This window comes from Mustela lutreola, chromosome 7 (genome assembly GCF_030435805.1).
Source record: "Mustela lutreola isolate mMusLut2 chromosome 7, mMusLut2.pri, whole genome shotgun sequence".
Classification (NCBI taxonomy): domain Eukaryota; kingdom Metazoa; phylum Chordata; class Mammalia; order Carnivora; family Mustelidae; genus Mustela; species Mustela lutreola.
In genome coordinates, this window is record NC_081296.1 from 80,840,741 (window position 1) to 80,867,348 (window position 26,608).

General features: G+C 44.1%; 1 protein-coding gene and 1 long non-coding RNA gene across 2 annotated transcripts in view; one reads left to right on the forward strand and one right to left on the reverse strand.

Moving 5' to 3' along the window:
• LOC131836379 (uncharacterized) overlaps window positions 1-26,608 on the reverse strand; it is a 186,271-nt gene that overhangs the window by 22,600 nt on the left and 137,063 nt on the right. The window lies entirely within an intron of this gene.
• On the forward strand, window positions 15,438-22,017 carry LOC131836378 (dehydrogenase/reductase SDR family member 2, mitochondrial-like). Its single transcript, XM_059181703.1, has 7 exons — window positions 15,438-15,619; window positions 17,165-17,342; window positions 18,114-18,215; window positions 19,406-19,476; window positions 20,278-20,329; window positions 20,877-21,025; window positions 21,747-22,017. The coding sequence occupies exons 1-7, from the start codon at window positions 15,471-15,473 to the stop codon at window positions 21,856-21,858; spliced, it is 813 nt and encodes a 270-aa protein (XP_059037686.1). The 5' UTR covers window positions 15,438-15,470; the 3' UTR covers window positions 21,859-22,017.

The window sequence follows — 26,608 nt, forward strand, 5'->3', positions numbered from 1 at the left end:
CCCTGATATGAGGAAGTGGTGATGCAACATGGGGGCTTAAGTGGGTAGAAGAAGAATCAATGAAATAAGATGGAATTGGGAGGGAGACAAACCATAAGTGACTCTTAATCTCACAAAACAAACTGAGGGTTGCTGGGGGGAGGGAGGTTAGGAGAAGGGGGTAGGATTATGGACATTGGGGAGGGTGTGTGCTTTGGTGAGTGCTGTGAAGTGTGTAAACCTGGTGATTCACAGACCTGTACCCCTGGGGATAAAAATATATGTTTATAAAAAATTAAAAATTAAAAAAAGGACTACATTTGAAAATGCAAAACTAAAACTTTTAAGAAAAATAATTTGTCCATTTTTTCATTCATTCAACAAATATTTACTGAGCTTCTGTTATATACCTAGCCTAGTGCTATATACTTAGCTTAGTACCTAGTACCTAGCAGTAAATAAACAAAAGTCAATGTTCTTGTGATGGTTTGCATTCCCAACAAACAAATAGGTACATGCCAGGTGATGCTAAGTGCCATGGGGAAAAAAGAAAGCAGGATAAGGGGATAGCATATAGAGAGGGGCTTCTATTTTATGGTGGTGGCTGAGGAAAGCCATCCTGATAAGATGAGTTTGGCATGTGGATATCCAGAAATTTCTGCCTGGTCATTGAGGAAAAAGAGGGCCACTGTGTCTGGAGGAGGTAGGGTGGGGAGAAGAGTGACAGAAGAGAAGGGAAACAGGGTAGGTAGGGGCTGGAAGACCATTGATAAGGACATCTGAAGGATGTGGGGAACCACTGGAGGATTTGAGCTAAGGAATGGCAAGATACAGCTAACAGTTTATAAGGATCACTCTAGCTACTGTGTGGAAAGTGGACTGGAGAAGGATAAGGGTGAAAGGGACAGAGTGTCCAGTTAGTAGGCTATTCTAATTGTCCAGGCAAGAGACGATGACTTGTTTCTGGATAATGGTAGTGGAGGTATTAAGAAGTGCATGTGTTCTGATGTATTTTGGAGGTTGAGAAGATATAATTTGCCTACATAGGATGGGAGAGAAGGGGAGAGGTCAAAGTGTGGAGATTCCAAGGCCCCCATGACTGGGTTAATGGTGGTGTTTTTTAATAAGATGAACCCTGTAGGCGGAGTAGGCTTATGGGAGAGCACGAAGAACCTGGTTTTGAACATCTTAAGTTAGAGATACTTATCAGATATCAAGTATAAGTGTCAAGTAGTAGGCTAACCAGTATATGAGTCTGGAGTTCAGGCAAGAAGGTGAAGCCACAGATGTCAATTTGAGAGCAGCCAATCTATAGATGATGTATGAAACCATGGGCTGGGTGACATCCCTGAATAAATTAATGTCCATAGAGGAGAGGAGGTCCCCAGGGTGCTCCAGTTTTAGACCTGGAAGGGAAGAGAAGGAACCAGTAAAGGAGCATTCAATGGGATTTGAAGAGAACCAAAGAGAAGGGGGGTTTCTCAAGAAGGAGGGAACAATTATGTCAGATGCTGCTGAGAGGCTGAGTGAGATGAGGACCGAGCATTTATTGTTTTGGCAAAGTGGAGGTCATCTACGGCCTTGCTGATCGTTTCAGTGAGTGGTGGTTATGAAAGCCATTGGGCCTCATTTCAAGAAAGAACAGAAGAGAAAGGGGAGACGATGAGTATAGATGATCTTTTTGAGTTTTCTTCTAAAGGGAGGAAGGGAAATGGGATAGGGGTTGAGGGACGTATTAAGGGAGTTCGGGGTTTTGTTTTTATTTCTTTTAACATAGGAGATATACAGAGTATACGCTGATAGGAATGATCTAGTACAGACGGATCTTTGAGGAAGTGAGAAGGAATGCGACCCAGGGCAAAAATGGAGGTGTTGGATTTGCATGGGAACACTGACACTTGATCAGCTGTAACAGAAGGGAAAGCGGAGAATACTTTTTAGATTGGTAATACTTTTTAGATTACTTCTATATGCTCCATACAATCAGAAGCAAGGATCATCAATTAAAAGTGAGGACATGGAAGGCTTTGGAAATTTGAGGGAAGAGGAGAGGTTATGAAATGGTTGTCTATAAGATTATGAGAGAGTGAGTCAATTAGGGAAGTGGAGCTGAAGGACTGAAGGACAGCCCTGAAGACCCTTCTAAGGTTAGTGGTCGTGAATATCACCATGCTTGTGTGTTGTGCCCTAGCAAACATCATTTGCTGATGTGCTAATGGAGAGTTGTATTTATTCGGTGTTGGGGTTCTTCCAGAAAATTCAAGGGAGAAAAACAGCAAGAGAACAACTACACATACAGGGAAGTGACTGTAATGATGGAATGTGGATTCTAAGGCAGATAGGGGAGGGGGTTAAGGACTCTAAGGGGTGTGGGATATTAAAAACTGGCAGGTCAATAGAAAGCAGGTTCTGTAAGAGTTGAAGAATTATTGAAGTCAGGCATGGGAAGCAGTGTGTTGAAACCCAAGTATTGAACATGGGGATGTTTGTCATCAAGAGAAAGGAGGGAATGTTGATTATTGGTAACTGGCAAGGTCTCAGGCATGACTGGAAGCAGATGACTTGGGAAAGGGTGAAGACAGGATCCCTGGGAGTGAGGGGGCCAGGAACCAAGAAGATCATCCTTGTTATTCTTTGAAATCCCCAGTAATTGAGTACTGGGAAGGAGACAATGAATCAGGTGCTAAAATCTTCAAAGAATGAGGAGTGAAACCTGGAGGTCAGATGACTGCAAAAAGTAGGGGAAAAGGCAGTACTCCACTAAAATTCACACTCAGGATATGCAAATAACCCTTAAAAATCAATAAGAAACAGACAAACAACTCAATAAACAGTGGACAGAGAATGACCGGCCCATGAATTTAAAGAAGAGGAACGCTGAATGGCTGTCAAGTGTGTAAAGAGGACCAACTGCTTGGGTAATGAGGAAAATGCAAACCACAATGAGATGCTATTTTCCATCTATGAGGATGACGAAAGTGGAAATGTCTGAGAGCACAAGCATTAAGAATGACATAGGGAAATAGGCGATCTCCTAGGAGTATAAATTGGTACAACAGCGTGGGAAAACAGATTTGGTAATATATAGTAAAGATCAAGATGTGTGTGTGCCCTTTAACCCAGACTTCCCCTTCCAATAAAACTCTACAGGAGAGTTCATACTTATGTGGTGCAAGGAAATGTGCACAGGACATTTACGGCAGCATTTTAGGTGATAGATAAAAATTAAAGCAACCCAAATGTCCACCAGCATGAAAATACATAGTTGTGTGTGCTCATACAGTGGGAACACTCTCTTCTGTGCAGTGAAAGTGAATGGATTAGAGATGTATGTGTTGTGGTTGAATTCCAAAAACATAAATTTGATGAAAACCAGTCAATTGCAGTATGGTAGGTACAATGTGGTAATATCATTTTTGGTAAAGCCTAAAAACAAGCAAAACGATACCCATGATTTATGGATGTCAGTGTAATAAAAATGTAAAAATATGGGCGCCTGAGTGGTTCAGCCAGTTGAGCATCTGCCTTCCACTCAGGTCATGGTGCCAGGGTCATGGGATCGAGCCCTGCATTGGGCTCCCTGCTCAGTGGGGAGTCTGCTTCTTCCTCTAGTCTTCTTAGTCTTCCCTCTTGCTCGTGCTTTCTCTGTCTCTCTCAAATAAATACATAAAATCTTTAAAAAATAAAGAACAATAAATAAAATATAAAAACGAAAACGTGGACAAGAAGGATACACATAACTTTAGGATGATTGCCTCCTCTGGGGAGAGTGGGGAGAGGGCAGTAGGATCTTGGAGAGGCACAAAAGGGGGTTTTTACTCAATCTGTTATGTTTTACTTAAAAAATATGAGCTAGGGCAAAATGTTAACATTTGTGAAATGTGGGTGTTGGCTGTATGACCCCGTTCTTTGCCGTTTGTTTGGAATATTTCACAGTAGAAAAAGTCCATGGCATATGTAAGATGACAGCACTTTCAGAGATCAGATAAATACATTTTTAAGGCTCATGTAATCCCACTGTTCAGTGTCAGTCTGTCAATTTGTAAGTACTTCTGGAACACCTAAAAATTGCATAACAATGCCCTCAGTATCGGGACAGCTGCAGATGATGAGTAGAATTTCCAAACAGATGTCAGAAATATAAACGTGCCACTCATAGAAACATATAATTCATCATAACAAATGTGCATCAAGAGGAGATGGTACTGGTAGCTTTGTCTAGAATGGGCTGGAATTGACAAAAACCTCCTAAAATATTTCTCTGTGGCCATAGCTCTCCAGTGCTTCAATCTGTGACTCTGCTTCCTGCCACACCCCCCCCCCCCCACCAGGCTCTCTCTAGGCCATAAGGGCATTTGAAAACCCCCCCTCTCCTTCTCCTGTGTGATATATAAATCTTTACTTAACAAATAAATGTGTACGGCTTCCTGTCAGGCTCGCGTGTGCATATACACATAGCCCAGGTACCATGCGCTCCCTTTCCTGAGTCCTCTTCCACTTAGTGCAATCATAACCTCGTGCCCCTCTGTCTGCACTCTCCTGGGAAAGTGAACCCCTCTCTTCCTTCAGGACCTTTTGCTACTGGAAACCTAGCTGGGGAGGCAGGAGCTTACCTTAGGAGGGGTCATTCAGGGCTATTATAGGTGATCCTAAGGATATCACATTTTGCTTAAATGTTTTCATGACTCAAAAAAGGGCTAGGGAGTGTGGTGGGCAGGGAATAGGGTGAGCTTAAGGGGAGTGTCCTGAAAGACAAGAAGAAATGGGATGAAGCTCTTATATAGCAGAATACTCAGGGTGATCAGAAGTTTCATGATTGCTACAGTGCCAGGCTTCTGTTCAAGGATTAGAAGAAAGCACCGAGTTCATCAGCCCCAGGTAGGCTTGTCTATTTCCTCCACCCATACCCCTAGTGACAAAGGGCTGCAGAGACTGGAGAGGCCAGAGTCCTCTAAAAGGACTAGAGGCCAGAGCCTCTTCTCAGTACAATCCCTGCTCTGCAAGGCTTAAGATTGGCCAGGCTAGGGGGTGTAGTGGTCCTTAACTGAGAAAGTGCTAATCTCCTTATTTCTTATGTACCAGAAATATCAGTTCAAATTCCTGCTGGTAGTAAGTATCAGCCCTGCCAGAGGCACCATGGGGCTAACTGTCCCCATCCTCAAAGAGCATGCCAGAGGGCTCTTGCAGAGCTAGGTGTGGGGGGGAGGAGAGGGATCCATCTGAGCCCTCCTGTGAATCCCGGGCCCTAGAAGTGTCTCTAGAGGTTTCCACAGCGTATTCAGAGTATATTATTTCAGAAAATTTAAGAACAGCCCAATTTTCTTACAAGTCACCTAAAATCTCTAAATGTACAGTTAACTTAAAGTTACAAAATTTTAGTAGCAGATTTTTACTATTCACAGCCCTAATAATCATGTCAAATTCTTAAAGGATTCTCAAAGTTCTCTAAGGTATGTATAGTTGGTAAAAATTTTTTTTAAATTAACTTTTTATTTTGGAATAATTTTAGATTTGCCAAAAAGTTGCAAAGCTAGTACACAGAGCTCCTGTACACTCTTCGTTTGGTTTCTTCTAATTTTAACGTTTTATGTAAAACAATGGCACATTCATCCAAACTAGGAAATGAACACTGGTGCTATATCACACTAAACTACCTGCTTTATTCCTAGCTCTCCAATTTTTCCACTTACCTTTCTCTGTGCCCAGATCCAATCCAGGATGCCATATTGCATTTAATCCACCTGTCTCCTTAGTCCCCTCTTTTTTTTTTTTTTTTTTTTTTTTTTTTAAAAAACATAGCTTTTTTTTTTTTTTTTTTTTTTTAAGATTTTATTCATTTATTTGACAGAGAGAGATCACAAGCAGGCAGAGAGTTAGGCAGAGAGAGAGGAGGAAGCAGGCTCCCTGCTGAGCAGAGAGCCCGATGCGGGGCTCGATCCCAGGACTCTGAGATCACGACCTGAGCCGAAGGCAGCGGCTTAACCCACTGAGCCACTCAGGTGCCCCTCCTTAGTCCCCTCTTATCCGGGACATTTCCTCAGTCTTGTTTTTCATGACCTTAACAGTTTTGAGGAGTATTGGTCAAGACATTGTAGAATGCACCTCAATTTGGGTTGGTCTAATGTTCTCACGACTGGGCAGAGATACTGGGCTTGGGAGAATACCCTGAGGTGAAGTACCCTTCGTATCTCATCATTATCAGCGCATCCGTGACCGTGTGTGACTTACATGGTGATATGAACCTTGATCACTTGGTTAGGGCAGCGTCTGCTGGGTTTCTCCACAGTAAAGTTACTACTGCTCCTTGTCTACACTCAATTCTTTGGAAGCAAGGCTCCAAGTCCAGCCTACCCTCAGGGTGCGGGAGGAGGGATTCCTCTCTAGCTCATGCAAAGAAAATATTTGGAGTTCTTCTAGAAAGAAGGCTTATTTCCTCCTCATCATTTAGTTATTGACTTAGTCATTTTTCTGGTATCAGTATGGACACACACATATTTATTTTAGAGGTTAGATTAGAATTCAATACTATATTATTTATTCCAACTTTGGCCACTGGAAACTCTTTCAATTTGGCTCCTTTGCTCTTTGACACCCCTCCATCCTTTCTTTTTTTCTTTCCTTTTGTTTCTTTTCTTCTTCTTCTTCTTCTTTTTTGCAACTGTTTACTTTCTGGCAGTATCTGATGTCCCAGGTTCCTCTTGTGTTTTTCCTGTTCCAGCCCTAGAAGCAGCCATTTCTCCAAGAAGGAACTGGGTATTTTAAAATAGTAGACTTTTAAATATCAAAGCAATGTATACTTTTTATAGAAAATTTGGGAAGTAAATAAGAGTAAAAATTCTAGGGAAAAAAAATCGCAGTCCCACCACCAAAGGTAAAACTTTTTTAGAATTTGGGGTGTATTTTTTTTAAAAAAAGATTTTATTTATGTATTTGACACAGAGAGAGGGAGAGACAGTGAGAGAGGGAACACAAGCAGGGGTAGTGGGAGAGGGAGAAGCAGTCTTCCCTCCAAGCAAGGAGGCTGATGTGGCTCAATGTGGGGCTTGATGTGGGGCTCGATGTGGGGCTCAATCCCAGGACCCTGGTATCATAACCTGAGCTGAGGGCAGATGCTTAATGACTGAGCCACCCAGGTACCTCAGAATTGGGTGTATTTCTTTTCCATTCTCTTGTTGATGTTGTTTTCAGTTTCATAATTTCTGCTTTTATGTATTTGTTTATTCATTTCTTTTGCTTGTGTTTATGTATCTTTTATTCTTTCCACTTTGAGTTTATTGGTATTTTCTTTTACTAACTTCTTGAGTTGAAAGCTTGTGCCATTATTTTCCATTATTTCTTTTCTGAAAATTTGTAATTTATCCTACAACTAATGTTTTGGCATATTCAATAGGGTTTTGTTCTTCTGCAAAGTGTTTGCACTGTTGTTCATTTCTTTTTTTTTTTTTTAAGATTTTATTTATTTATTTGACAGAGAGAAATCACAAGTAGATGGAGAGGCAGGCAGAGAGAGAGAGAGAGGGAAGCAGGCTCCCCGCCTAGCAGAGAGCCCGTTGTGGGACTCAATCCCAGGACCCTGAGATCATGACCTGAGCCGAAGGCAGCGGCTTAACCCACTGAGCCACCCAGGTGCCCCCTGTTGTTCATTTCTAAAGTGATTTTCTGCTTTGATTTCCTCTTCCAAAAGTTATTTTTTAAGGGACTTAAATTTCTTTGTATATGATATTTGGGGGAGTCTATACTTTCACATTAATTTCTGTATTTATTGCATGTGAGTGAGTGGATATAAGGGACTCATAGGATTTCTGTTCTTCCGAATTTATTGAGAGTTCCTTGTTAATTCTTATGTACAATTCTCTATATTTTCTTACTTACACATTGTCTATTGAAATGTGATTTTAGAAAGGTATGTGTTACAGTTACCAACTAACTGGATTTGCCAATTTCAAGCTTACATGTTAAGTACATAAAGGTTAATGACTAATATAATTTTTGTTTCCCACATATTTTATTAAAATCAATTATTAATCACTTCCCATCTTAAGTCTTTTTTCCCATTTTAATGCTTTTTGTCTCAAATTCTATTTTGTCTAATTATACTATTGTCATATTTGTTTGCCTTTTAATATTTGCCTGCTATGTCATCTATTCCTTTTTTTAAAAGATTTATTTATTTATTTTAGAGACAGAGCATTTGTGAGTGGGGCGGAGGCAGGAAGAAAATCTCAAGCGGACTCCCCCGCTGAGCACAGAGCCCCTTGTGGGCTGGATCTCACAACCCTGAGATCATGATCTGAGCCAAAACCAAGAGTTGGATGCTTAGCCAACTGAGCAACCCAGGCTGCCGTTATCTATTCCTTTACTGACAATTTTCCTATGCCATTTTGTTCTAGCTGTGTCTCTTTTGAACTGTATTTAGCTGGGCTTTAAAAAGATTTAATTTGAGAAACTCCATCTTTTAATAGGTAAATTTAACCCATGCTCATTTATTGTGAACATTCACATACATTTAGACTTATTCCTAAAATCTTGTTTTGTGCTGGTCAAAACACATTCATTCCTTTTATTGGGTTAATCCAAATTGCTTCCGGCCTTGTTATGATTACCTTCTCAGCGCTGATGCTTTTTCTCAGGAGGTGCTTGGCACGAAATAAGTCAATTAGTAAAAGACAAGTATCATATGATCTTAATGATATGAGGAATTTGAGAAACAAGACTGAAGATCATAGGGGAAGGGAGGGAAAAATGAAACAAGACGAAACCAGAGAGAGAGACAAACCATAAGAGACTCTTAATCTCAGGAAACAAACTGAGGGTTGCTGGAGGGTGGGGGTGGGAGGTATGGAATGGCTGGGGGATGGACATTGGGGAGGGTGTGTGCTACGGTGAGTGCTGTGAATTGTGTAAGACTGATGAATTACAAACCAGTACCCCTGAAACAAATAATGCTTTATATGTTAATTTTAAAAAAAGAGAGAGGTACTTGGTAAAATGACAATGATTTGGAGAAGAGATCCAATGGCCTGGCTCCTCCCAATGCAAGTACCTCTTTCCTAACAATTGCTCAGGCCCCTCCTTCTCCTTCTGTCTGTTGCCTTTGAGCTTAGAGCACCTGCAGCTGCTCCTGCCTTTTACTAATGTCCTCCCCTGAAGGCAAATTGGACTGTGATTTTCACTTGCAAGGTGACCCAACCTGACTTTCAAGAGTTCTTCATAATTTTCATAAAGTTTGCTTTTTAACCTTATTGCTTTGGATTTGTTTTCTTTCTTTCGTTCTTAAAAATATCTTTTCATCTAGTGATTTGTGGTGAAGGGGAAGGCTGAAGTACCTATTTAATCTGTCACTTTTATTCCATTATAGCTTATTTACTTTCAAGCATTTTTCTATGTAGACATTTATGTTGATATAATTTCAGTCATTCTGTACATAAAAGTTTGTGTCATGATTTTTTCAGCTAGCATTTTAACTGAAGCATTTCCATATTATTACAAACTACTTATAAACACCATTTTTTAACAGTTGCATATATCCCATCGGTAACATGCCATATTCAGCACCTAAATTTTATCTATTTTTTCACCTGTTACAAATAAGACAATAAACGTTTCTGTTCATAAATCTGTTTTTATATGTAAACGTTTTAGGTGGATGTCAAGATTTTTGCAGAATCCCAGCAAATCCCAGCTGGATCATTCCAGATCCACTAACATATAGCACACAAAGATATATCGTATATAACACATATTTGTGTATTTATGTATATGTAAAATACATAGCATGCATAAAACATATATGCGTATTTCTCAGAACATACAAGTCTCTATGTGTTACCACGGTTTTTTTGGGTTCTATGATTTGAAAACAAAGATGGTAAATCAACCGGAGACTAAGTATAGTCCAAGAGTGGAAATATGAAATATATCACATGAATGCCTGTGGATGTAGGGCAGCTGTTCCTGGTAACACCTTTCTCTTTTGGAGGAGGAGATATAGCAATAGTGACCACATTTTCTGGACCAAAAATAGGGACATATATTTTGTTCCATGATCAGTGTCAGAAGATCAGGGATGGAGTATAAAAACATTAAGATGACTGGGTTTTTTTTACTGCCTTCTGCCATATAACTTTGGCTTTCTGATCCCACCCCAACCTGTGGAAGCCCAGCCCATCTCACTTGCATCACCAGAGACACATTTGCTCTCTTCAAATTCATGAGTCTGAGGCTCATATTTGCCTTCCTACTTCTTTTTTTTCTCCTCCTCCCCTTCCTCTTCCTCCTCTTTTTCCTCCTCCTTCTCCTTCCTCCTCCTCCCCCCCTTTTTTTTTGAAAAAGATTTTATTTATTTATTTGACAGAGAGAAATCACAAGTAGATGGAGAGGCAGGCAGAGAGAGAGAGAGAGGGAAGCAGGCTCCCTGCTGAGCAGAGAGCCCGTTGCAGGACTCAATCCCAGGACCCTGAGATCATGACCTGAGCTGAAGGCAGCGGCTTAACCCACTGAGCCACCCAGGCGCTCCCCTCCTCTTCTTTTTAAGTAGGGCTCCAACATGGGGCCCGAACTAATGACCCTGAGATCAAGACCTGAACTAAGGGTCATGTGCTTAACCAGGTGAGCCACCCAGGTGCCCTGCCTTTCTATTCTCTATCTCCTGGGATTTTTTTTTTTTTTTTTTGCCTGTCAGAAAGCTGTAGTGTGCCTTTTTTGTTAAAAGAAGGGTTGAGGGAGACTAATGGGTAATAACATAACGTGTCAAGGAATATTATTGAGGTTTCTTCTGGTATCAGTCTACTAGGGCTGCCATAACAAAAATGCCATAGATGGGGGGCTTAAGCAACAGAAATTTATTTCTCACAATTCTGGAGGCTGGAAGTCCAAGATCAAGGTGTTGGCAGATTTTATTTCTCCTGAGGTCTCTCTCTTTGGCTTGCGGATGGCTGCCTTCTCACCGTGTCCTCACATGGCCTTTTCCTTGTGTGCACACATCCCTTTGTGTGTCCAAATGTCCTCTTCTTATAGGGACAGTGGTCAGACTGGACTAAGGCCTACCCTAGTGGCCCCATTTTAACTTAATCACCTCATTAAAGGCCCCATCTCCCCTCCCAAGTCACACTGTGAGGTAATGGAAGTTAAGGCCTCAATATACAAATGTGGGGCCTGGAGGGAAACATAATTCAGTCCATAATACTCCTTGAGATCAAAATTTAACTTGTTTCAAAACCCAGAGATTTAAGTAGCAAGTGCCTGGTTGCTTCTAGCTTTTATGTTGAATATAGAAGTGAACTTCTCTAGTCTCAGAGTCCTATGATGTTTTCCCTAAAAAGGGTTAGGTTAGCTATCTCTATTACTCCTCTACTTGTGTGGGGGCTTACGTAGAAAGACCAGGATAGACCACTCAGGAAATGGAACAGGAATTAAGACACACACAAAAAATGAACACTAGAGAAACAAGTATTGGCTATTTCAGCATGTATGCCTCCTTGAGTGTCATGATAATCATTTATATAAAAATTATCAACTTCTGGGACACCTGGGTGCCTCAGTCAGTTAAGCGCTGCCTTCAGCCCAGGTCATGATCCAGGGTCCTGGGATTGAGTCCCTCATTGGGCTCCTTTTCAGTGGGGAGCCCACTTCTCTCTCTGCCTTTGCCAGCCTCTCTCTGCCTTTGCCAGCCACTCTGCCTGTTTGTGCTCTCTCTCTTTCTCTCTGATAAATAAATAAATAAACAAATAAAATCTTAAAAAAAAATTATCAATTTCTAAAAACCTCCAGGATCTTTTTTTTTTTTTTTTTTGGTCCATTAGAGAAAGCACCAAATCCCATGGCCTTACCTCAGCATCTCACCTTATCCAGGCCCTTGGCTCTGTCGCTGCTGGCCACCTCTCTATCCCACCTCAGGCCAACTCTGACTAGACTCTGTGCCTGGAGCTTTCTCAGCCCTAACTACCAAGATGAGGAGACTAGTAGCTTCAAGCTCCCACACCCTCTTCCTTTTACAGGAGTTTCCTCACCTCTTCTGCCCAGGGTGCTCACTCTGTCTCACTTCATCTCCTAGAGAGCAGGCTTTTATTTGTGCTGTGCTCTGTCTCATCAGCCGAGCTTGATCCTTATTCCCCCACACTGCCCACTTGTAATGACTAATGATGAAAGACGTGCCTCCCTTGTATATGTGCTGCCGAAGCGAGCACGATATGTCTCCCTTAATAAGAGGCAGGAGTACATATTACAGAGTGGATGTCTACTTTAACAAACAGTTTCTTTATAGCAATTCTAGAAATATAAAAATAGCCCCAGTTGATGAATTTGTATTTTATTCTTCTGTAGATCTTAGTACAGTTTTTCTATGAGTCAAAGCCAAGTGAATTTCTTTAAAAGTTTTTGGGTTGAAACAGCTTTAAGTTCAAAGAAAGTTGCAAAAACACTACGGAGAGGTCCTGCATACCCTCCATCCAAAATTTCCTATTTCCTATCCATCTTCTAAATGATAGTTCAGTATTCAAACCGGGAAACTGACACAGATACAATCCACAGACCTTACTCAGATTTCACCAGTTTCATGTGCAATCATTTGTGTAGGTGATGCTGGACTGTTATCACATATGCAGATTTGTGAAACCACCAGCACAGCTGGGATACAGAACTATTTCATCACCACAAAGATTCCTTGTGCTACCTCTTTAGAGCCAAACCCATCTGCCTCCCCCAACTCCTTCCCTAACCCCTGGCAATAACAAATCTCTTCTCCATATGTATAATGTTGTCCTTTTGAGAATGCCATATTAGTGGAATCATTAAGGGAATTGCCTTTTTCACTCAGCATAATTTCCTTGAGCTCCATCCAAATCGTTGCACATATCAGTAGTTTGTTTCTTTTTATTGCTTTAAAGTGTTTTCGAACACCAACAAATTCTTCAGCACCAGCTGAGTGCCCAATAATGTAATTCAATTCTGACATTAACTAGTGAGCCTCAGATGCCAGAGGTTTAAGGGTTGGGTCCCATATGACTATCCTAGTCCAGACACCAATTACAAGTCCCAACCCACCCATGTTTCTGATCAACCAGCTATAAATTGGGAATCCCCACAACCTCTTTCTTAGGTTTGATGATTTGCTAATATGACCTGCAGAGCTCAGGAGAACACTTTGTTTACTTCAATTGACTGGTTTATTATAAAGGATACAACTTAGAGGGCACTGGGGTGGCTCAGTTGGTTAAACAACTGCCTTTGGCTTAGGTCATGATCCCGGAGTCCCAGGATCAAGTCCCACATCAGGCTCCCAGCTCCATGGGGAGTCTGCTTCTCCCTCTTACCTTCTCCCCTCTCACTCTCTTTCTGACTCCCTCTCTCAAATAAAAATAAATAAAATCTTTTTAAAAATAAAATTTGATGTTATTTAAAATAAAAAAGGATACAACGTAGGAACAGCCATGTGGAATTAATGTATAGGGCAATGTATAGGTGAGTGCGCGTGTGTGTGCGTGCGTATGTGTAGTTCAATACCTTTTTCTGGAAGCTCTCTGAATCTCATTATTCAAGAGTTTTTATAGAGCTCCTCCTCCAGCCCCTCTCTCTCTTCCTGAGGTGGGTAGGTGGAGCTGCTAGTTCCAACTTTCTCATCACTCAGTCTTTCTGGTGACCGGCCCCATCCTGGGGCTACCTAGGATCCCCACCTTAAGTCACCTTACTAGCGTGAACTTAGTTTGTGATTGGAAAGGGGCTCCTTATGAATAACAAAAGATACCCCTATCACTCAAAAAATCCCAAGGGTTTTAGGAGCTCTGTGCCAGGAACCAAGGATGGAGATGAAATATATTTTATTTTACACCACTGGGAAGATGTACCACACTTGGCTCAACCATTCATTGAAGGAATTTTGAGTCATTTCCAGCTTTGGCTAATACAAATGAAGTTTCTATAAATGTTCATGTGCATGATGTTGTGTGGACATATGTTTTCATTTCTCTGGGATAAATGCCCAGGAGTACAATTGTTGGTCATATGGTAAGTATATGTTTATTTTTAAAGTTTGAGGGTAGCCAAGACAAATATATAAGTTCTGTGGGCTCAGAACAAGTAGCCCCTCCCTGAGGAAGTCAGAGAAGGCAGTAGAATTTAGATATTAAAATTACAAACTATATTCAGTAGACTTGTTTTTGAACCTGAGCATTTCACTTTCTGGTGAGAGACTGAACAATTTAACTCTTTGTTTCAGTTTATGGTTCTGCAAGATGTGGATAGTGACTGCCACTAACTCCAAATGCTATCATGATTATTAAACTGAAAAAAAAATGTAGCGTGCATAGCACTATGTTTAGGACACAATCATCAATAAATGTGACATATGTAATAGATGCTATTTGTGTCTTGCTTCTGTTCCCGGGGCACTTATCTTTCTGTCCATGAAAGCTCAATGCCCATCAATGAGCAGCTATGACTCTTCCTAAATGTTTCTGAGCACAGGTGGGGGAGGTTGAAAATGTGATGGAACTAATGCTGCTCAGGAAATGTCCTCAACAAATGACTGATAGGAGTTGGAAATATACTTTCATGAGATGAACCAAATATCCTGGTTTGCTTAGGACTGAGCAGTTCCATGGAATCTGGGTCTTTCGGTACTAAAACCCGCAGTCCTGGAAAACTAGAATGGTTGGTCAAGCACCTCTTGTGGACAATCATCCCTTCTATCTCTCTCCCTCCACTCCCCTAACATGGTTTCCCAGAGCCATCTCCAGGGCCAACCTAAGACAATTGCTCCTTGATCTCCCCAGAAGATGAAAGATGTGAAGTGAGAAAGAGTTGTTGCAGAAATGAGGTGTTGCTGATGCAGTTGCAATGGCAAAGGTGCCATGGGATCTTTGGGCAGGTGGACCAGAAAAGTGTGAAGGAGGGGTGAGTGTGGAGACCCCACAAAAGTTTGGGAACCAGAAGAGAATGGTTGGACTTTCATCTACTGTTGGATGAGAGTCATTTGTGATGAGGAGAAGCAACTTGCCTGTCAAGTGCTAACGAGTTTGGTATCTCTGATATGGGGGCTAAGGCTGTGGCTTCAGTAGGAGCTGAGAGAAGAGGAGGTTGTGGCAGATCAGGGAGCTGACAAGAGCTTGGGCCAGGTTGTTGCAAAAGGCTGGGGAAAGTTGAGAAAAAGTTGAAAGCAACATCTTTGTGGAAGCATGGATGTGGAGAGGGAAGTGCAAAGGTGACTCTAAGAAGAGTACAGTGACATTCCTTGTTTGGGGTGTGTGGAGGTGTCACGCAAGAATTCCTCAGGCATCTACCAGAAGTCCAGCACCATGGCTGCCCACTCTGTGGTGGTGGTGTGGTTCACTACAATGAGGAGGCCCTTCAGTGGACAGGTAGTGGAAAGGCACAAGCAGCTCTGTACTTCCCTGGGAAGTTTGAAGGATGAATGAAGACACAGATCCTGATATATTTCTTGTTGTGATTGTCTTTCCAGGTTCTTCCTCAGAGTGGGTCCAGACAGAAGGAGGCCAATGACTGCCATGCTCAGAGCTGTGTCGTGGGCCTTTAGGGGTCTTCGTAACTCCTCCAAGCCTCTGTCAGCAAGAATGAGCAGCAGTAGTGCAGACAGGAGCTGTGCGCTGGCTGAGAAAGTGGCTGTGATCACTGGGTCCACAAAGGGGTAAGCAAAAGGGAATCCCTCATTGCAATATCACAAGATGTTAGTGTCCCCATCCCAGAGTGAGCTCAGCAATCAGTGCCCTTCTCAGACATCCCTGCCTGACACCCCCACAGCTCCAGCATTTACAACGAACTCTAAATCTTAGCAACTCTCCCTAAAACATCTGGTTTCTGATTTCTAAGAATGATGTAGTTGGAAAACCAGCTGATTCTGAGTCAATCAGAGTAGTGTTGGAATCTAATCTCTGTCACGTACTTGCTGAGTAACCAGAAGACATTTAACTTGTTATCATCAGGACAACCCTCTTTCCCTATCCTTCCTAGGCATATCACTGTGGTCTTTTAGGGTCCTGGTCTATCAGGGAGAAGCCCAAGACCTACTTGCCTCTCAGACTCGGGGTTTCACTGGCTGCATAATACCTACCGGCACTAAGGCAATGGGCAGGACAACATCTCAAGACCAACTCAGAGACCTTTTATAGATGAACCTCCCCTTCTGCCATGTTTCTTTCACTGTCCCTCCAGTTCTGCTCCTCCTCTAATTGCTATTGCAGACAGGAGGAAAGGAGGCTTCTGGTGTTGAGTGCTTCTGGACCACCATCTTCCTTTTGACTGTTCATGGTCTTGACCATCACTAATTTGGACCATTCCATTTTAGAAATGCTTAATCATTCCAGGTTTCCCAGACCCAATGGTGTTTTAAATCTTTGTGTGGGCTCCCCGTGCCCAGCCTTCATGACAAATGAATACCTCCAAAATGCCAAGCTGCCCAGAGAGTTTCCAGGGGACAGGAGAAATATGCCTTCTGCCCTTTCATTACCGGGGCTCAGCCAGCCCCGCCCAGAGCAGCTTCAGACCTCTTAAAGTAAGGAGATGCAGAGGGGACAGAACATCTTTTTCAGAAGGGAAGTTTTTCCACTGCAGAGCAGAAGAAACTATTAGGCTTAGAGAAAGGAATTTCTAACCAGAGGCCTCTGGTAGGAGAGGCCTAAGGGAGAGAATGTTGGGCAGCTGAGGGTTCTCTATAATCGAGGCTGAGTGCCCAGCACATTTACAAATGTTCATTTTAAAACCTTCCTTTTGGGGTGCCTAGGTGGCTTAGATGGTTAGGCATCTGCCTTCAGCTCAGGTCATGATCCCAGGGTCCTTGAATTGAGCCCCACTTTGGGCTCCCTGCTTGGCAGGGAGTCTACTTCTCCCTCACTCTCCCCACTGTCTGCCCTGCTTGTGTGCTCTCATTCTGTCAAATAAATAAATAAAATAATAAAAAAAAAAGACTTAATAAATAAAACCTTCCTTTAACAAAATTAACGTGAAAATTTTCTCCCCTCTAAAATATGATTGTTATACATGGTAAGACTTAAATGAGGTAGCCTTGGTGAAGGCCTGATGTATATAGTCATATTCAATTGTTCTTCCTCCCTGCTCGGAAGGATTTGGAGCAGCTCTTGGGTCATACTGTGGAACTCAATTTGTGTCTCATGATCAGGCTACTAGGGGGAGAATGGGAAGGGAATAAAGCCACCACAGCCATCTCTGCCCACAGGATCGGCTTCGCCATCGCACGGCGCCTGGCCCAGGACGGGGCCCATGTGGTCATCAGCAGCCGGAAGCAGCAGAACGTGGACCGGGCAGTGGCCATGCTACAGGGGGAGGGGCTGAGTGTGACGGGCACTGTGTGCCACGTTGGGAAGGCTGAGGACCGGGAGCGGCTGGTGGCCACCGTGAGTGCCAGGGTTGGAAGGCAGTTGGGGACAGACAGGCTTAGCCATGGTGGGAGGGGCTGGAGGTCTCTAGCATTGGTGTCTAGGCATATGTGACCCAGGATAGGGTCCTGCTCAAGGGATAAAACAAATGGACAACCAGGGTTGTGTCAGTGTGGCTGACAAGGGATGTTCCAGGTAAGGAAGGAACTCACATGGCCTAGACTAGAGACTTGTTGTCAAAGGGTAGTCTGATGACCCCTCAGTGGGGTGTGTCCTGGGAGCTTGCTGGGGACCCAGAATTTCAGATCTCCCCAGAGCTGCTGAATTTAAATCGCATTTAACCAGACTCCAGGTGAGTGTACCTGTTAGAGTTTGAGCAGCACAGTGCTAGTGCACCCCAGGTGTTGGGTTGGGGAGCCCACTAGAGTCACAGTCTGGGTTAAGACCAGTTCATGTGGTTAAGACCAGTCCTGGAAGGAGTGAGCTGTGAGGCAGAGGTGAGAGAAAGGGCAATGTAGAAGCAGCAACCCCATGAGTGAAGATCTGGACTGGGGAACGAGCTACCAAGTAAGTATCTTGTGGGGCAGAAATTAGATGCTTCGAGGAAGGTGAGAAACAAATATCTCACTCAACTTCTGATCTCCAAGGTCTTACTCTGCCCCAGGATCGCCCCAGGCAGGAAGGGGTTACTCACTTTGTTCTAGGTCATTAGTCTGGCTAGGGAAGGAGAGGCTTCTGGGAACCTTTTATTCCATTCCTTCAACCCCTATCCTGTCATTTCCTCCACAGGCCCTGGAGCATTGTGGGGGTGTCGACTTCCTGGTATGCGTGGCAGGGGTCAACCCTTTGGTGGGGAGCACTCTGGGGGCCAGTGAACAGGTGTGGGACAAGGTGAGGACTGGGGTAGGATCTTACACAGCCTGCGTGGTTCTCTGTCTACCATATTTGCACACACACACATAGTACCAAAGGTCTCTCATACTCCTGTCACTACTGACTTTGATGGGTGGGGGATGAGGTCACCTGGGTCAAACCACCTATCAGGAAGCTAATAGGCACTACCATGGTCCCCGTATGCCAGGCACCAGCAGGCCCCCCTCTCTTAGGACTCTCCAAGTTGACTCTCCTTGTCCTGGCCACTACTACAAAGTCCTGAGACACCAGAAGAGATTTCTGGTCTATGGTGAAGGGTTCTGAGGCTGTTCTGGTCTGGACTCATGGGCACCCACTCTGATCCCTTCAGTCTGTCTGTCCCAAGGGTCCCTCACCTGTCCACAGACACAGCTGAGAGGAGGGACCCCCATCCAGACTTGGCATCCCATTTGGAATCCACCAAGCATTCTAGGGGCTTCTGTTGCCCTTGCCCTCCTGCCCCTGCTGTCCTGGAGGTCCCCTGAGAGGGATTGGCAGTCCTGACCCACCCCCTCCCCTTACGCTGTAGGTGGAGATAGGTCCGTGGGCAGGGTGAGCCATTCCCTCCACACGGAGTCTTCTTCGGCTGACCAGCTCCTGTCCTTGTAGATCCCGCCCCACCTCTGTTTGTTTCTCACATCCCCTGGTCTTCTGGACCCAATTCTCAGTTCCCCCTTCTCACTCCTCAGTCATCCTCAGACTTTTCCAATTAAAAACAAGACAAAACAAAACCAGTTCAGAACATTTCCTGACAGACTTGAGTGCTCAGTGTGGATTCCCTCTCTCTTTCACACTTCCCTTAAGGCACTCACCAAAAACAAATCATCCTGATTTCTTTCCCCCTTCTCTTTTCTCAGGCCTCCTCTCTGGAGGGCTATGTTGACTGGGGAGAGGTGGTGTGGATACCAGTGCGGGAGGGTCTCCCAAACCACAGCTTGTTGGTGTTTCTCTATGATCTGGGCAGGACAGGAACCTGAGAATCCGACACAGGCCCTCACATTCTTTCTCCTAAAGGACCCTGTCCATCGTACACAGTCAAAGATCAGGACCCAAGTTCTGAGGCTATGGGAAGTGCCTTGGGTCCTGCTCTGGCCACGGGTCTCCAAGTGACCAGTGAGAATGGACATTGGACAGATCTCATCTCTCCCTCTTCTCTGCTCTGATTTCAGATCCTGGACGTGAATGTGAAGTCCCCGGCCCTGCTGCTGAGCCAGCTGCTGCCTCACATGGAGAACAGGGGGTGTGGCAGGGAGGGGCTGGTGGGCCCTGGGGTCTTCGTGCATGGGTGTCCTCTACCCTACATGAAGCACTTGGGCAGGAGCCCAGGAAGTGGAGGGTGGCGGGAGAAGTGGGAGGTGTGTCCTTTGGGACATGTTCTCCATTCTCAAACATACCTTCTTCCCTACGGGATGAGACAATTCTGAAGAAAAAAAAAATTGCTGGGAAGGAGGAGAAACCTGCCTTTCAGGTCCTCATAGGACCTGTCATGAGTCCTTGTTCTTTTGATCTGAGAGAATGCAGGAACCTTGCTCCTGTAGTAGCAGCTCCAGGGAAGAAGGGTTAAGAAGGAGGTCACCTGGAACCCCAGCTCTGGTCCTTTGACTCCAGCCCTCCGCTGTGAGTCATCTCACCAGTTTCCCTTCTGGTTAGAGGAACTATGGCATTTGCTTCTCCTCAAGTCACCTGCAGAGCCTGGCTCTTCTGCGTTCTGAGCTACCTGGAAGCAGACCAGGCTGGGACTGCTTGGTGGCACACTGAGCTCACAGGAGTCTGCGGCTTGGGAGTATTACTGGGGCTCTGCTCTTGGGAAGTGCTGCCTATAAGTCTTGGGTCCCCCACCCAAGGAATACCTCCCTGGATATGGTCACTGGGTAGCATTGACCTACATGTCTGCTAGCTTCTCCCCAGTGTTCCAGATAGTCTCTCACCTTATCCTGAATCTTGAGCTGGCTTCCTCTTACTGTGAAAGTACAACTTCCTGGCTCATCTGGACTCTTAGGTGGATACATATGTCATCTCATTCCATCTCATCTCTTTACAGGACAGGCTCTGTGGTTCTGGTCTCATCTATGGTGGCCTATATGCCAATACCAGTGAGTATAAAACCCTTTGGATGGGGCTCGGTGAGGGGAAGCAGTGTCTTGTTTCATGTGAGGCCCTATAGTTGGGTGTGGGCGAACTGGCTAGTGACGGGAGTTGAGATGAACTTGATTGTTACAGATTTGGGACTATAATCTCACTTTGCCATAACATCTCTGAAAGCCAAGGATGTTAAGCCATTTGCCCAGGGTATGCACAGTTTATGGTAAAGCAAGTTCTGGGTTCTGGGATTTCCTCATTCCAGTTTCTTGGCTGAATGTTGGAAAGCACAGTGTGGCTTTCTCCATTTCAAGCTTGGACACATATGGTAGTAACTCCCTGGCATTTCTCTAAGCCTGGGCAAGGCCCTCTCTCTCAAAACTTCACCCCTTGAAAATGACTGTAGAAGGGGAAAGGTGGCAGAAGGGATTTTAGTTTGGGCCAAAATCAAGTGTATCTACTTAGTCTGAGACCCAGAACCACAGTTCCGGCCATTCAGGTGACATTCCCTCCCGCTGTAGACATTCCAATCCGCTCTGTCTACTTCCTTCTGCTTTTCAGAAGCTGGGAGTCTACAACACCAGCAAAACAGCACTGTTGGGTCTCTGTAAGTCTCTGGCTGTAGAGCTGGCTCCAAAAGGCATCCGAGTGAACTGCTTGGTGCCAGGAATAATCAAGACTGAATTTAGCCAAGCGGTGAGGATCACAGTGTTTGCTCCCCAACACCTGCCCCATGGTCCCCACTGGTCCCTTCCCTGGTATAGCTCCTGGGGCCCACAGAAACCTGCATACTTAGATTACAACTTCAGTCCAGGCCTATCAATCAGAGACTCTGCCCTGCAGCCTTTGGCACCAGTGGCCTCTCATTTCCCTGCAGAATGGAGTGTCTATTCTCAGTAGGGAGGAAAGAAAAGTTCTGCCCCACTCCCCTCTCCTGAACAGGGTCATCCTCCCACAGAGGTATCGATCTGTCACAATGCCATTCCCACCACCCCTGCCTTACCCCCACCAACAGTCCTTCTGCCTATCACTGACTCGGAAATCTCTCCCCAGGAGAAATCATTGCCATACTTGCTACCTGACTTGAATGACATCTATGGATTGCAGCGGTAGGTGGGGTTTGTGGCTTTAATGGCCTGTGATTACTCTGAAGAAAAGTTCAATTTCAAGAAGAGATAGAGCTCTGACTTTCCAGTCTGCTGGCTGTTCTCTCTTGCTGGAGTCGAGAATGGCACAGCCTGGGACTAAGGGCTGGAGGGTGGGCATGGTCCTGCTGAGCCCACCATGACCTTCCCTGGAACCTGATTTGACTAGAATTCTTCTTGAGGTACTGATCATTAGGGTCAACACTGGACCCTGGTCCAGCAGAACCTAAAGTTGGAGGTTAACATTGCAGGGGCTGTGACTTCAGTATGGCTCTCTTTCCTTCAGGTTTGGGGAACCCGAAGAGTGTGCAGGGATTGTGGCCTTCCTGTGCTCGCCAGATGCCAGCTACATCACTGGCGAGAACATCGTGGTAGCTGGCTACTCTCCTAAGCTGTGAAGCCGACTGTTAAGAGAATGGGGCCATAGTCCTTAGTGTGCAGCTGGGGGCTTGGTGGAGAATAAGGAGGTGGGGAGCCTTAGGGTCCAGAATCATACAGGAAATGAGAAGGAAGGCAAGATGTTTGAAATTTCTCATTTGGAAATAAACATGTTTGGAAACTCCCAGTCTGGGATCATCCTTGTTTGGTAGTGATACATGAGCATTTCCCTTGACCTGGAAGCCTCATCTCTAGATTAGTCCCTTCCCTTATCACCCCTAAGGCTTTACCCCTTCTTCCCTTCCTTCCACCCTTCCCAGTGAAATTGGAAATTGAGCAGGATACTTTCTATCTGCTCCTGCTTTTGTTTATTTTTATCTTTCAGGTCTCAGATCAAATAGAACTTCTGAGATACCTTCTTGCTGACCACCTTTTGTGTAATTAATGTTGTTCCCACCCCAGTCACTTCCTATGACATTATCTGCTCTGTTTTCTTCACAGAATTTTTAACTCTTTGACCTTATTATTCTTACTTGTTTGCTTATTTATTATATAATTTATTCATTCAAATGTAGGTTTCATAAGACCAGGCACCTTGTCTGTCGTGTTCATAGCCATGAACACTTTGCATATAAAAGATGCTCAATAAATATTTATTGAATGAGTTCACTGCCATCTTCCATTCTGGCTCAGTGATTCTTATGCTCATGTTTCAGACTGAAGCTCATCCATCTACTAGAGACCATTTTAGGGAGCCCCACAAACAGATGAAACATGTTCATTTCTGGATTGGACATTATTTCTCTTTCTCTGATGACCCACCTTCCAATATAATTTTGCCTTTTAATATCACCTGGCAATTTTCCTACATGGTCTCACTTGGGAACATCTCTCTTTCCTTTCAATGTGTTTTGAAACAACAGACATTTTTTCCCCCCTCCCAGCTCTGCAAGTTAGAGGTCTAAGATCAAGGCGTCAGCTGGGTTGATTTCTTCTGAGGCCCCTCTCCTTGCCTTGCAGATGGCTGCCTTCTCTCTGTTTTCACATGGTCTTTCCTCAGTGTGTGTCTGTGTCCTAATCTTGCCTTATAAAGACATAAGTCATATAAGACCTCATTTAACCTTAATTATCTTTTTTTAAAAAATATTTTATTTATTTATTTGTTAGAGAGAGAGAGAGAGCAGGAGCACAGGCAGATAGAGTGGCAGGCAGAGGCAGAGGGAGAAGCAGGCGCCCCGCTGAGCAAGGAGCCCGATGTGGGACTCGATCCCAGGACGCTGGGATCATGACCTGAGCGGAAGGCAGCTGCTTAACCAACTGAGCCACCCAGGCGTCCCAAACCTTAATTATCTTTTAAAGACCCTATCTCCAAATTGTCTTTACCCTGAGGTGCTAGGGTTAGGACTTCACCATAGAAGTTTGGAGGAGGGAACACAGGTTGGTCCCTAACATCAATCCTGTTAAGTCCTCTTCTGTCCCATCCCACCCTCCACCTTAAGCGTGGAGGCAGAAACAATTATCTGGGAACTCCAACTTCTCATTCTTCCTACTGCCTTATGAACTTATCTGTGAGAAGTTCTCTCCTTTCCTCCCTCCCTCCACTCCGTGAAGGGTGTCCTCCCCCATCCCACCCTAACCTAAGAGAGCTCCCACCTCTGCTCTAACTGGGCTTCTTTTCCCACGCTCTTGGGGTTTTTGAGCTGTCAGTTACTGCTTCATGTGTCTCTTCAGTACCTCCAATGCCAAATTTAAGCCAGAGCCCTCGATCTACCACATCTGGCTCCACAGATCTCAAAACACTTCTGCACCCATGACAGGTTCTTTTCATGTTATTTTGTTTGGGACTCTGCCGGGGGCTATGGGCTTCTTGCCTGGAGTAGGTGTTCTACGCAATTATTTCCCTCCACTGTCTGGGGAGAGGAAGGATGGCTTCTCCTTTTTAGTGCCTATATTCACTCTCCCCTTTGGGAGGGCAGGTGGGGAGGCCAAGTGGTGCCAGTTCAGTAAGTCCTAGCTCACTCTTGATGTGGAGAGCTGCTGGCAGTCACTCTACTTCCTGAATCAGGAGGAAGAGTTTGTGGGCTCCCAGAACTTTTTGCTGCCCTCTTGGCTTCCTTCTTTCCAGAGCCACCTGTACTACCTCTTCCCTTAAAAAGCTGTTTTCACTCCATGTCAGAAAAATCATTTGAAACTTGGAAATAGGGTCACCTGGGTGACTCAGTTGGTTGAGCGACTGCCTTCGGCTTGGGTCATGGTCCTGGAGTCTCAGGACTGAGTCCTGCATTGGACTCCCTGCTTAGCAGGAAGTTTGCTTCTCCCTCTGACCATCCTCTCACGCTCTCTCTCTATCTCATTCTTTCTCTCTCAAATAAATAAATAAAATCTTAAAAAAAAAAAAAAACTTGGAAATGGACAGAACAGCTGGCAGAATATTTTCAGTGCACTGTAGGGCTTGCCTTTCTGTCATCTCTGAGCAAAGGTTAATGTGTAGGGTTTTTGTCTGTTAGAGATGCAAATAATCCTGTCTATTAGAACAGACAATCCCAAAGGTTATGGTTTATTGTCTCATTGGAAGTTAAGCAGTTTTGTCTAACTGCCAAATCTTAGTCTAACATTTCCTATCAAAACCTAGCTTCTCGAATGTTCTCTGAATTAGTCTTAACATGTTATTAGTTCTCCCATTAGTTAAGGAGTCAGATCAGATTTGACACGCGTTCCTTTTTTATTTGTATGAGAATCATTGTGTTATTTTTTTTTGAAAATTACTCTTTAAAACTGTTTCATTGTATGCAGGAGTAAACAAAAAGGAGAGGATTAGACTTTGCTGTAGAACCATTTTTATAAGTTATGCTACTGAACTTTCCTCTTTCTATTATTCGTTTACCTTTCACATGAAAAATTGTTTAAATCCTCTTTCATTCATAAAGAGAAAGCTCCAGGAATCCTTTATCATCCTGTGGTTGCCATATACTACCCTCTTTGTTTGACAAAGTTGTTTTAAAAAGTTGTGTGAGTTGTTTAAAAACTTGTCTAATGTCGAAGGTGATATGTGAAAAACATCATAGAATACCTAAAAATTAATGTTAGACGGGTGTGAAAAATTTCATGTCTCCATGAGGTCATCCCTCCTGCCTTTGCTGCCAAGTTTTGATCTCTGCCAGGCATTTGCAGGGTCTCCACTGACCCTCTATCTCAATCAGTTTTAACTACCTCTCAAAGTGAGTGAAAGCTTCCAGTTGCAATACCTCTGCACAGACTTGCTCTTGTATCACCATAGAAACAAGACCCTCAGGGTGGAAAAAGAAAATCCACATTTTAATGAGGAAGACTGCCATAAGATAGGGACTAATGAGCTGAACAGCAAACAGAGTGGAAGTTGGAGTAGGCAGGAACTGGGTGGCAGCAAGTGCCGTCGGAGGAAGGAAGGAGACTGATGTCTTCTTGACCTCAGAAGGGAGAGACAAGATGTGAAGTCTAACTACTGTTATTTTTTTTTAAGATTTTATTTATTCATTTGGCACAGAGAGAGAGAGAGAGAGAGAGAGAGAGAGCAAGCACAAGCAAGGGGAGCTGCAGGCAGAGGGAGAGGGAGAGGGAGAAGCAGACTTCCTGCCAAGCAGGGAACCCAACGTGGGGCTCGATCCCCAGATCATGATCTGAGCCAAAGGCAGATGCTTCACAGACTGAGCCACCCAGGAGCCCCTCTAACTCCTGTTCTACGGGTCTGAGTTCCTGCACATCACAGTACTAGCGTGCAGGCTCCTGCTCTGGGGGTGGAGTAGTGAGGACAGAATTCTCATGGTCCTGAGTTGCCTTCATATTATTTGGGGGGATGTGGCAAAACTGACACATTACATTTCATAAGTGTTAAGGACTGAATGGTCACCTTTCCCAAAAAATCATGTTGAAATCTAATCCCCAGGCTGCGGTAGTACTTGGAGGAGGAGGCTTTTGGAGGTAATTAGCTCCTAAGAGTGGTACCCCCACGATGGGATGAGTGCCCTCTAAGAAGAAAGCTGGCAAGCTGGTCTGTTCTTTTTCCACCCTATGAGGGCACAGTGAGAAGTCAGCAGTGTGGAACTCCAAAGAGGGTTTTCACCAGAACCTGACCATGCTGGCACCCTGGTCTCAGAATTGCCACAACCTCCAAAAATGTGAGAAGAAAATGTCTGTTGTTTGTAAGTCACCAGTCAATGGTACTTTGTTATGGCAGCTGGATTGAAGACAATAAGCTTAACAAAAAGAGTGTGCAAATGAATGAGAAAAATAGTTTTTAAGTAGGTAAGTGGGCAAAATTGATGAAAAACAGTGAATAAGGAGGAAATCTTACTGGCCAACAAACATATGATAAAATTCAACTTGATTAGTAGTTAAGGAACTCTAAATAAGACCAACACTGCATTACCATGATGCTCATCAGATTGACAAAGATTTTTATTTTTTTTTTTAAGATTTTATTTATTTATTTGACAGACAGAGATGACAAGTAGGCAGAGAGGCAGGCAGAGAGAGAAGGGGAAGCAGGCTCCCCACTGAGCACAGAGCCCGATGCGGGTTCGATCCTAGGACTCTGGGATCATGACCTGAGCCAAAAGCAGAGGCTTTAACCCACTGAGCCACCCAGGTGCCCCTGACAAAGATTTTTAAAGGGCCATATTTAATGGTGATGAGGGATGAGATGAGTACATTCATACATTTTGGGTGGATATGGAATCTCTATGACTTTCTGGGAAATCAATTTTGGTATGATGAATCAAGAACTTCATTTAA